Source organism: Nyctereutes procyonoides, unplaced genomic scaffold, assembly GCF_905146905.1.
Source record: "Nyctereutes procyonoides isolate TBG_1078 unplaced genomic scaffold, NYPRO_anot_genome, whole genome shotgun sequence".
Classification (NCBI taxonomy): Eukaryota; Metazoa; Chordata; class Mammalia; order Carnivora; family Canidae; genus Nyctereutes; species Nyctereutes procyonoides.
The window spans coordinates 7,868,352-7,880,999 of NW_026575047.1; the positions used below are offsets into that span (position 1 = coordinate 7,868,352).

The 12,648-nt window shown below is 52.0% G+C and overlaps 1 protein-coding gene across 1 annotated transcript; it reads right to left on the reverse strand.

Moving 5' to 3' along the window:
* Window positions 1-8,003, reverse strand: CCKAR (cholecystokinin A receptor). Its single transcript, XM_055326063.1, has 5 exons — window positions 7,892-8,003; window positions 6,888-7,139; window positions 3,591-3,852; window positions 1,580-1,707; window positions 1-533 (listed from the first exon to the last, which is right to left on the reverse strand). Exons 1-5 carry the CDS (start codon window positions 8,001-8,003, stop codon window positions 1-3), a joined length of 1,287 nt encoding a protein of 428 aa, XP_055182038.1.
* Window positions 8,004-12,648: the final 4,645 nt, after the last annotated feature.

A 12,648-nucleotide genomic window follows, 5' to 3' on the forward strand; every position in this document is an offset into this window, starting at 1 on the left:
TCAGGGGCCCGGGGCCGAGGCGCTCATGTGGCTGTAGGAGTACCTGGACAGAGAGGCCCCCGTGGTCCTGCCTTCCTCCTCCTCTCCGGCCTCGCCTCTCGGCCCTGGGGGACCAGGGTGGGGGCAGCAGGGGAAGGTGGCCAGGAAGCCGAGGCGGAAGCGCTTGTTCATGAAGCAGTAGATGATGGGGTTGACGCAGGAGGAGGTATAGGACAGCAGGAGGATGAAGGAAATGGGGGTCCCCGAGAGGCGGCGCTCGGCCGAGGCCGTGTCGTAGGCCCGCCAGGCGTTGGCGCTGAAGATGGGCATCCAGCACAGGAAGAAGAGGACCACGATGACCATGAGCATGCGGATCACCCGCTTCTTGGCCATCAGGTTGGCTGTAGAGCTGCTGCTCCTGATGCGGTTGAGCCTGCCGCTGCCGGGGGTGGACAGCTGCCGGAGCTCCAGCTTCCGGCGGGGCCTGGCCTTCTGCAGGTAACAGCCGTCGCCGTCCTCATACCTGCCGCTGCTGCCGGTGCTCGGGTTCCTGTCTGCAGGGGGGCAAGGGACACCCCTGACTGCTGGGGACGGGCGAGGGAGTCTCCACGCTGCAGCAAGGGGGTCGCGCCAAGCCTGAGCACCCTGGGGCCTCGCTGCCAAGGGTGATCACTGATTGACAGTGGCCCTTTCCTTCAGAGGAAAAGCCACTTAACACTAATAAACCAATGTGGGACACCCGGGTGGTTCAGGGCGCTCGGGTCACGATCTGCGAGTTTTGAGATCAAATCCCCGCATTGAGTCTGCCTGAGATTCTCTCTCTCTCCCTCACCCTCTGCCCCTGCCCCTGCTCTCTCTCTCTCAAATACATATTAATTAAATCTTAAAAAACAATAATATAGGCTCTATCATACACATACTATATAATAAAAGAATCTTCTACGCACGTCAATTATAAGGATCATAATTATTAGAGAATTAACACACTCTTTCCCTCCCCAGATCCTCAGGTAAGGCTCCTGCTTGCTCCGTCAGCCTCTGGAATGTGTTTACTGAGAGGCCTGGACAAGGAGCAGGAATCAACCCAGACGGAAGAAGCTCTAGAGACATATAAATTGTGGTAAAAGAGCAGAGGGGTGGGGGTGGAGTGAGAAGGGCACCGAGTTGTATCCACAGAGGGGTGGGGGTAAATTTTAGTGGCCAGGGGATTGCAATGCGTGGGAAGAAGCTAGGTTTTGGGCAACTGCGTGTGACAAAGAAAGGATGGGGAATCGGAGTTATAATTCCCTTCGGTTGCGGAAGGGGTCCCTTTGAACGCAGCACTGCAGAAAATGAGGGATGCCCAACCCTCAGGTGATAATTGGGTACGAGCACATTATGTCATTTCGTTCCACGCAGCACCATTTTGAGGGGAACATATTCTCCATTTTACAGATGAGGGAATAGGGACGCGAGGTCTTATGACTGTGCCTTACGACGTAGGGCCTCCTAAGGATACTTGCAAAAATCCCCAACATACACTCTGGGCGTATCTATTTAAGTCACGGGAGACAAGCTTTTGTGAAATGTTGGCATAAACATAGAGCGAAAAGATAGTTACCCCTAGCAGACTTCTTCTGGATAGCATCAAATTTTATTCCTTGGTAAAGTTCCAAAGAGATCAATCCGTATGCCACCATCATCACAATTCCAGGAATAAGAAAGAGGATGAGTAACAGGAACGTGTGCCTAATAAAATAAAAAGAAAATTCAATAACCATCAACTCTAGTATTTCAGACTCAGACGGGATGGAATAAATAGGGTTCATCTCCATTTTAACTGGTCTGAGCAAACACATTAATTACTAGTATTTAATAGCCTCGGAAATTCTATGTCTGGAAGTTCAGTCATTTGAGGTTGTTTACTTCTCTCTCTTTCTCTCTTTTTTTTTTTTTCAGGTAGTCTCTTAAGGGGACGAGTTAGGTTGGAAAAGGTTGGTGTAATTCTGTGCCTGAAACACATCTTCATGTAAAACCAATGAGAACGACAACAAAGGGTATGTGAATAATCTCAATAAAGCTGCTACCAAAAACATAATAAATACTTACAAGAGCTTACGCTCATCGAGGACTTACTGAGCAACGTGCCAAGCTAAGTATTATATATAGACTAATATTTCGTATATACACATATGTAACATTAGATTTAACTCCATAGTCATCTTTGTGGTAGGCACTATGATCATAATACCTATTTCACATGTGAGGAACCTGAAATTCATGGGGATTAACTCATTCGTCCCAAGTCACACACCTAGTGGCAAAGGTGCGGTTTGAACCCAAAGAATACGATTCTAGAACTGTGCTCTTCAGCTTCACAATATACTGTGTTGACTCTACCATCAAATGCATACGTAGGAATGATGGAAAACCTCCTTGGTTTTGCAAAATCTGGTGTCCCGGCTGTGCCCGACCCCTTGGCACGGTGGCGTTCCCATTCTAGTGCCTGGCCGGGGCAGAGCTGTGCTTTCTCTCTAAACAGGTTTGATTCCTGAAGCACCACAGCCTTCTTTATGAGTCTGGCCCCTAAATCATTTTTGCCGTCTGGCATGTGTAAGGTTACACGATCAGGCCATAAAATTGTCAGAGGCTCATGGTGGCGGGGCCATTTCTCATTTCAATTGGACATATTTTGATAAGATTCCTTTTCAAGTCTTGGAAATGTTTCTCTCATTTGCAAGATAATTGTGTGTGTGTGTGTGTGTGTGTGTGTGTGTGTGTTACTCGGTGGAAATAAAAAAAAAGGAAGGCAAAGAAGCAGAGATTATCTCAGTTTTGAGCCATTTTTGAGTGTCTAGTTTCCCTGATCCTAAAATGGCTTGGAATTAGTAAACGTAGTACCCTCTGTTTGTATTTTTTAAGCTATTTAATGACACTTTCACACATATACTCTTATTTGAATCTTACAGCCACCCAATGAGGTAGATTTTTAAAAAACCAGCAACCTGTGTTATTGACTCCTTGCATAGACAGAGAACCTGAACCTCAGCGGTTACGTGAACTTGTCCAATGTCGGTTGGCTAGTCAGCAAAGAATCAAGTCTTAGATTCGAGCCTGTTTATTTCTAGGGAAGCGTTCTGTGCCAGAACCATAGCTCTTAAAAAGGAAAAAAAAAAAACCCACGTGAGGTTTGGGACTCATTCTCTGCTTTATCTTCAGTTCTTAGGAAAATCAAAGCCCCCCAGATCCTCTAGCCGAACCCTCCCCTAGACCATCCAGAGGCATTCTGCTCCGTGGGTGAGCAGAGAGGCTCTGCATCTTCTCGTTTTGAGACCTTGCGCCACTCACTTAACCCCTCCAGGTCTCAGTGGCTTTATCTGTAAAACGGGCCCAATGATAGTACCTACCCTATAGGGTTTTGAGGGGATTAACTGAGTTAATATGTGGATGGCATTTAAAACAGAGACCAGGTGTTCGCTCTCACTATTATCCTAAAGAAGCGGTTAGAATAATCCTTCCCCCAATCTCCAGGAAACTGATCCCCCGGCCACTCCGGACAACACATTCCAGTTCCTATAAAAAGCGTGGACTCCAACAAGTCGTATTACACGAATAAACACCACGGGCCTTACCAGGACTGCTGCATCACATCGTTTGGCAGTAGAAAGCGGCACATGTTCGCCGTCTGGTTGTTAGTTTTGGTAAAAGGCACCAGGTTGCTGTAGATGGGGTAGGGAGTCATGATGGTAAAGGACAGGCACCAGGTGGTGGCGATCACCTTCAAAGCGTGGGATTTCGTCTGCCAGACCCGGGACTGTAGGGGTTTGCAAATCGCACCGTATCTTTCCAGAGATATGGCTACCAGGTTAAAGGTGGATACGCTCACCGACGTGCCTGGAAAACAGAGGAGCACTCTTTCTTTGACTCTGAAATCCAAAGTTTATTTGCACACTAGCTCAGCCATATCTGCTCTGCACAGGTTTGATAACAAGCGACAACACTCAGGGGGTAAGGAAGTATCATGTACCTGTATTTTTTTTTAAATGATTTATTCCCAGCTTCAACCTGTTTTTTTTTTTTTTAATGATTTATTCCCAGCTTCAAAGAGGACTTAAGGCAGTTAAAGAAATGTCTCTACGAATGCATCTTGCTGCCAATTATTCAAGAAGTTTATTGAATTTCGATTGCAGCCACACTCCTTCTCAGGCTAAAGTTGCTCATTAATCAATAACCAAGGGGGTGAGATGTGTTCCTACCCCGCAGAAGAGGTTTTTGGGGCCACCCAGAGAAAAGCTCCAGTGCGGAGCATAACCTGAAATCACACTCACCTAGGAGCCCGGGGTTCTCAAGGCCTGGGACCCGGAAAGGTCACTGGGGTCTGGGCGGGAGGCATTAAAACTTTCAGAGAATGTCTAGTACAGACTGTTCGTAAGAATGAAACAGCGTGAATTTTAAAAAAGCAGTTTGTTGGCAAAGCACATAGTGAAGAAAGGATGAAGGGGGGCACGCCTTTCTGTAACTAAAGGTTGCTCCTGGTGGGGGGACTGGAGCTTCCCGCAGTATTCTGTTTGCTGTTCCGTGTATCGTAGGACAAGCGTGTGTCACCGGGGAGAAAGACCTCAGAACACCTCATTTAAAATGATGTGCGTAGGCATCGTCAGAGAAGCTTAATTGCCCTTAATTTTGGTATTTTGAGCGTGTATACTCATTATCACGTCTTATGCCCTGAAAAGTCCCCTTAATTATTCATCCATGCCTTCTGTCAATTTTTTCTGATTACCTTTGGCAGGATTTCTTAAACCTTAGAGTTGATCTAAGTTTGGGAGAAGAAATTCTCTGAAACCATGTCTAAAAATGTTCTTTTCCTAGGGGAAGATACCTACAGTATTCCTTAGAGACTTGAAGGGATTTACAACACCAAGATTGTTAAATAAAAACTCACGTTCTGAGACAGGAGGTCTGTTTTCCTAGATTTTACCCCAAGGAACTGATGACATTTAGATTACAGAGTGTAGCTCCTAAGACTTCAGGGTCAAGTCTGTGTAATGGGCCCACTCTTATTATAAACCCACCATCAGGTAAGCACTCTTTTCTTTTCTTTTCTTTTCTTTTCTTTTCTTTTCTTTTCTTTTCTTTTCTTTTCTTTCTTCCTTCCTTCCTTTCTTTCTTTTTCTTTCTTTCTTTCTTTCGGCTGCCTATGAGGAGCTTAATGAATGTTAACTCTTAGGAATAGTATTGAGGAGAACACAAAATCAAGGGAAGAATAAAAATCCACAGATTTAAAAATCCAACAAAACTGTTATGGCATCGCAAACAGCTTCAGCACTATCTTGCTTTTCATTTTAGCTATTTTTAAAAACCCGTTTTTCCCCCCCAGGTGAAACTCACATCACATAAAATTAACCATTTTCAAGCGGGCACTTCTGTGGCATTTAGCACATCTACAGTGTTGTGCAATCACACAAGCACTCGCTTTTAATCTCCTTTCACAGACCCTGGCTAAGACTCTTAAATAATATTATCATAAGATACATATGGGTGGGCCTTGAAAACTGAAAGCCCTCGGGGATGCTGGTAACTATTATTGCTTCATTGTTTACTAATGACCCCTTTCATTAGTGAGTCTGGTTTCGTGTTCAGAGTTCTTGGACAAGGACTGACACTTTCTGGGTTGTTTGTCCGAGGCACACGGATCAGTAATTCATCACCCGTTTTGTCAGGGCTGGATCCTGCTCCCTCGACTGGGGAGAAGGTAAGGCTTTGAAAGCTCTCCGGCCACCGAGGCCTGCCCAGCCGGCCCAACCCAGCGCTGCACAGTTTGCAAGGCTTAGGTCAGAACAAAAAACTCCCCTCCCTCATTTCCCCGCCTCCCCTCCTCCCCGCAGCTAGTTCTCAGGATGAGCAAGGAAAGAACTAGGCAACCTGGCAGACGGGGAGGCCGAGACATCTCTTTGTGCAGCTTCAGGAGAGCCAGGGCAGTTGGCAACTGGGGTGGCTTACTCACCTGGCGGCGCCGTGGTGGCTTCCGATCCAGGCTCACCTCTCTGCCCTGAGGCTTACCTACCACCTGGCTGTCCCTGGGCACATGGGTGACCTCTCTGTGCCTCTGTCCCCTCCTCGGTGAGACGGCGAAGGATGACTACTATATACCTCGCAGGGTGGGTTGGGAGGTGAGACGGTGGGAGTAAAAGCCCTTTGTACAACATCTGGTGCGTAAAAGTACTCAGAAATATCAGCGCTCCTGGTTTTTATTTGTCACCGTCATCATTTTGATTGGCAAAGGCAGCGAGCTGCATATCTCAGCCAACCGGGGTGAGCTTAGTGACCCACAGTCTCTGGGAGCATAGGCAACTCCTCACATAGTGCCAGAGGGCTCTCTCTCTCTCTCTCTCTCTCTCTCTGCCCAAGAGGGTCTCAGCCCCTTGGGATCAGGCTGGGAAGTGAATCTTGACACAGGCATCGAGAGCTGGGATGCAACTGGTTCTCACCTAACCCCGGTTCCCTGGGAAGGCAGGAGCAGCGACAGAAAGGACCCTCCTCCACCACCCTCACCACCCGCAGAAGCCACGGCTTGGGTTGGGCAGGGCTCCCACCTTCCAGGAAGGGACCGGGTCCCTCGAGTCCTTTTTTTCTTTCTAGCACAAGCAAGCAAAGCCAACCTCTTCTGCGGTTTCTCTGCGACTCCCTCTGTTCGGAGAAACTGAGCTCTGCAAACGGACGACCGGGGACTGACTCCCCGGAGGGGAGGGGGAAGTGGGGGGGACACAGGAGGACGGACCTACCTTAACACTAGCACCTGTGTCCTCGCACCCAGCCCCACAGAGCCAGATGCTTTTTTGGGGTTCTGTTCTGTTTTGGCTCTGGCCCCGCTGAGGCTGCCAGGGGGTTGGGAAGGTCGAGCCCAGCGAGAGCCCCCAGCAGCCACTCACCCATGAAGTAGGTGGTGGTCTTGCAGACGGCGCTCCCGAAGATGAAATCCTTGAGCAGGTTGGGGATGAGGTTGAAGGGCATGCAGAAGAGGCACAGCATGAGGTCGCTGACGGCCAGGGACAGCAGGAAGATGTTGGTGACGGTGCGCATCCTCTTGTTCCGAATGAGCACCGTGATGACCAGCGTGTTCCCCAGCACGCTGAGCAGGAAAATCAGGGAATACAGGAGGATCTGCACAGCCGGCTGCCACTCTGCGGGGGGACGGGGCGAGCCGGGAGGGGACGGGAGCAGAACGTTAAAACCTGAGCACACCAAGTCAACGGCTGTTTCCTGCAGACTCTTAATTTTAATTTATTTTAGGGGTGAGGGAGGGTGGACCCCACCGAGCCCCACTATGCCTCCATTGACAGCACTTGGCCGAAACAGACCGAGGAGGAGCGCACCGAGTGACCCGGTGGCTTCTAAAGGGTCGGTTTGTTAAAGCACCGCCCGGGGCCCCACTTTTTCTTAAGAACAAAGCTTCTCCAGTGACTGGTGGCTGCTTTCTCGCCCAGCTGCTAAGCGTCATTTCCCTTTCATCACTTTTCACGCTGGATCCCCCCCCCCCAGGAAAGGTGACAGCTAGATGGTGACAGCACCTTTTCTGCGCTGCTGGTAAGTTCCAGCTTTGACACTTGCACACACACACACACACACACACACACACACACCCCGGCTTATTACACTTCAGCTCCTCCTCCCTTGGCTCTTGCCGATCCCCCCACCCCAGCGCCCGCCACCCCGACCCCGCGTGCCAGGGACCCCTCAGCTCCCCGGCGGGGAGCAATAAGGGCATTTGACTCCGTCCTGCGTTTCGCTCCATGGTCCAAACTTGCGACCGTCTGACTTCGCGCAGCCTTGCCCAAGGGGACCTGGCTCGGTTTTCCCCATCAGCCTGGTCTTGGCTGAGCTCTCCCCCCACCTCATCGCGGGGGAATGGAAAGAGAGGGGGGCCGGCTCCTACCTTTGGCGGCGCGGGGCGGCTCCAGGCAGACCAGGGTCTCGTTCTCGAGCCCCAGCTCACAGGGCGGGGGGACGTCGCTGCCATTCCCAAGCAGGCTGTCGGCCACCTCCATCCTCGCTCGCTGCTGTCCCAGTGCCGGCAGCCGGTGAGTGCGCACCCTGGGCTCACGCCTCTGGCGCCCGGGGAGCCTGCCCGGGGCGACCTGCCGCCGAGGGGCCGGGAGGGAGGGGTTTCCAGGTGTGGGCTTTTCCAGCCATTCCTGCGGCCGACGTGACTTCCCGCACTGGGTCGGGCTGGGCAAGCGCTGGCTCCCCCGAGGGCAGGCCGCGCCGGCTCCACCTTCGGCGCCCACCCCTCCCGTGCCCGGCCAGGCCCAGGGCCCCAGCGCAGCCCGCAGGCTGCCAGTTAACCCTTCCCACGCTTGTCCACCCCGGGCACCCACGCCAGACACAGCCACGCTCACTTCCCCAGTACCTCTCGCCTCTGAGTGGGGACCTGGCCCCAACCTGGACACGCGCAGGAGAAAGCCCACGCTGGCTGAGTGACACAGGGACAATCAAGACGGTAACAGATACGATAATGCAGGCCATCGGGACTGAAGGGCACGCAGGGACTGCCGCCCTACCTCCTTATATAAAAGCAATTAGTGCCTTTTTAGCTTTGGAACCATGCCGGGCCGTGCGTGTGGACAGGCCCGCCCGCCGGTTGTTAAGTCGTTACCAACCCCAGGGTTATTTCTCGTGGTCCCTGCCCTTGTTAGCTGGAAGGACAGGGGTGCTTTGGGATGGAGGTTGCTGGATCCTTATTACAAAAAACCCTTAGTGAGACCTCCCATTCATTCATGTATTCACTTGCCCATTCACTCGGCACAGACTCACTGGGAGGCAACCGCTCGCCACGCACTTTCTGAACACGGAGGCCAAGTCGCGGACAGGACCCTTGCGGGGAGAATTAAGCACCACGACGGAAGTCAAGCCAGAGGAAGGGACGGAGGGGAGTGGATTGGGGATACTAATTCAGAGGAGGTGCTCAGGAAAGGCGATCGGAAGGAGGGGGCTGGGATCCGAGACCTGGAAGACAAGGAGGAGGAAGCCTAAGGGAGACCTGGGGAAAGCGTCTTCCAGGCAGGAAGAACAGTGGCTGTTGGCAGAGGCCCCAGCAAGTGCAAAGGCCCTGAGGTGGGAATGAGCTTGGCCTCTTGGGGGAACAGCTGACAGTAGGAGCCAGTGAGGGGCAAACGGTGAGAGGTAAGATCAGAGAGGAAGGCCGGCCTGGGAGTCTGGGTTCTCGCTGAAGCTCAGTCACCCTCCAAGTCCCTTAGTGTCCGTCATACGGATGGTCTCCTCAGTTGAGACCTTTAGGGAAGCAGATGACAGCTGTGGCACCTGTGTTTCCAACATGCCACTTGGCGGGGCTGACACTGGGCCCATTGGCCAGGTGTCGCTGGGCCGCTGTGTACCGACAGCTCTCGATTGACAGAGCTCCGCACTGCATCTTTGCTGAATACGGATGAACTACCTGGCACGTGTGCTGCGAGGGCTGAGGATGTGGGCTGGGAGGGTAGAGGACACCTCTTTTCTTCGAAACCACGGTCACGGCAACTGGAAGTGGAAGGAAGATTGGAGAAGCTGCCGGCAGTCAGTAAGAGGCCAGGCTTTGGCACCAGGCGGACCTGGGATCGAGTCCTGGCTTCCCCGTTACCTGCCGGGCGCTGCCGGGCAGCGCTCTCAATCCCTCCGAGACTCACTCCCTTCTGTCGGACGGGGATCAGGACGGCTTCAGAGACATTTGTTATGAAAATCGGCCGATTGCCTCAAGCCAGGGGCAGGGCCGGACCCGGGAGGTGTGCGCCCAATCACGCATCACGATACCAGAGGCCGTCAAATAACAGTTATTATTTCCCTTCCAAGCGCAGAGAAATTGAGGCTCAGAGGGGCTCCGTGATTTGCTGGGGAGAACCAGCGCTGGCCAGCCCCCCCCCCCCGCATGCCCATCCTGGCTCCCCTCCCCGCGGCCTGGAACCCCCTGTGTTATCCTAGGATCTGCGGCCCATCTGTGGCCAGGGCCCTCGGCTCTGCTCCTCCTTCCTGCTGGGTGCCCTGTTGGCCGAATCTTTCCAGGCTGGACTCTGCCCCTTAGGAGGGGGCCCAGTGCGTCTCGTCCTGCTCCGGGGAGGGATCGCCATTCAGGTTTAGAGCCCTGGGAACAGCTATATATCCCCCCACCCCGCTTCCATTCCCAGCAGCTGGCAGTTCAGCTGCAGAGGGAGCCCCCTCCTGAGGCTCGTTGCCCCCATCAGCAGCTTTAGCAGGTGGAAGGATGTGCTGCTGCAGGTCCAAGGGCAGGAGAGGAGGGGGCTCCGCTGACCTGCCTCCCTCCCTCCTCCCTCCCTCCCTCCTTCCTTTCCTCTCTATTCCAAGCAACTCAGCGGTTGGCAGGAGGCGAGGCTGCAGTACAGGAGGGTGGGTGCTAGGGAGTCTGTAAACTCCCAAGCGGTGAGTGTGGCACATCTTTACGAACGTCAGTGCACATCGGAAACGCTTGGGTTAGTGCTTTAAAAAAAAAAACAACAACAAAAAAAGGGGCTTTTCAGGCTCCCCCTCCCAGGGATTCTGACCCTCTAGCCCCAGACCTGAAAATCTGCTTTTTTATCCAGTGTCCCTGTGATTCCAAAGCCAGTGATCCCAGGGTCACCTCTCCCGGGAAGCTCCCCGCGAGCCATTGAGAGATGAGCACAGGCACCCAGCGGCGGGCACCCGCGCCTGGCCTTCCCCTTTGGCCGGCTGAGGAACACAGACAAATCACCGCACCTTATGATGAGCTGATGATGAGCCTCAGCTTGCTCATCTCTAAAATGGGGATAACACAATGCTGCCCCCAAACAAAGCAATCCATGGGAAGCCCTTGGAACAATGCCTGGGACACGGTGCTGGACACTCATGATCAGTGGATAAGGCGACGCTAGGGATGTAGGGATGCTCTATTTACACCCCCCTTACCACGGCCGGGTGAAGGGGTCTCTATCTCTAGCACTGGAGCGCAGTGATTGGCATAAAGTATGCATTTGGGAAATGTGAATGGATGAAGCATAAAAAATAGGGAGAGCCAGTATTTCATTGCTTATTGTCCCTTTTTACGACTCCGTCACGTTGGCTCTTCTGGCCAACTCTGGATTTTTCACTCTGAGTCTCCGGGCCAGGGTCACGTAGGAATGAAACCAGAAGAGAGAATTCCCACGGGAGATTTGAGGGCTTCCGGGGGAGGAACTGATGCATTTCCAGGGGATTAGTCCTTATTTCACGCATGTATTGGTGCCTCCAGGCATCAGGCGCTGGGATGGGGCCGGGAACAAGCCACCATCAAGGCTGGTATGAATCCTGCCCTCGTGAAATCAGTCCGCAGACGGACACAGGTGACTATTATTAATAAACTGGGCAAAACGGGAGTGCCCCGGGTCACCTCGGAGCCTAACCTGTGTTCAGATCCAGCTCCCGGCAATTTGATCATCATCGACTAAATTGAGTCGAAACGGTGTAGATGCCTCCCCGCTTCCAGGCACGCAGTACCCGCTACAGAAAGTGGGTGCCTCCCGCACCCCGCCCCAAGCCCTGCGGTGCTGTAGACTCTCTTCTCTGGCAAATACTCCAAAGACAGGCCACCACGCACAACCGCACTTGGTTCTAAGGTAAGGAAATCCGTAGCTGCTCCCTAAACCACCCCATCTTAAGGAACAATTGTTCTGAGACACCAAAAAAAAAAAATCCCTAAGTATTTTTTTTTTTCCTCATTAGCCCATCCCTCACACGGTCATTGCCAATTTTGTGGATCAAGAAAGAGAGAGGAGAGGGGGGTAATGAGAGGGGTCATGGGGATCCCTGGGTGGCTCAGCAGTTTAGCACCTGCCTTAGGCCCGGGGTGATCCTGGAGTCCCAGGATCGAGTCCCATGTCGGGCTTCTCACAGGGAGCCTGCTTCTCTCTCTTCCTGTGTCTCTGCCTCTCTCTGTGCGTGTGTCTCTCAGGAATAAATAAATAAAATCTTTTTTTTTTTACTATTAAACTAACAATACAAATTTTATTATTTGTTTGTTTGTTTGTTTATTTATTTAAATTTCTTTTTATTGGAGTTCAATTTGCCAACATATAGCATAACAGCCAGTGCTCATCCCCTCAAGTGCCCGTCACCCAGTCACCCCCCCCCACCTCCCCTTCCACTACCCTTTGTTCATTTCCCAGAGTTAGGAGTCTCTCATGATCTGTCTCCCTCTCTGATATTTCCCACTCATTTTCTCTCCTTTCCCCTTTATTCCCCTTCACTATTTTTTATAATTAAATAAAAAATTTTTTAAAGATTTTATTCATTTATTCATGACAGACATAGAGAGAGAGGCAGAGACACAGGCAGAGGGAGAAGCAGGCTCCATGCAGGGACCCTGATGTGGGACTTGATCCTGAGTCTCTAGGATCACACCCCAGGCTGAAGGCAGTACTAAATCTCTGGGCCACCGGGGCTGCCCTTAAATAAAATTTTTAAAAAAGAAATAAATTCCTTATTCTTCAGTCTCTTCCCAAACACAGCCAGACCCCTGCCTGCTAGAATTATCCCCCCCCCCCCCATCTAGCCATCCCCAGGCTTCTGGAACCTCCTGGTAGGGCTGGAGCACTCCAGGGGTGGACCCCTGCTCCCTGCAGAGTGCATGCAACCGGCTGTCCTGGGGAAACCACCGTGGCTTCTTTCTGATGAAAGGAACGCAATTCT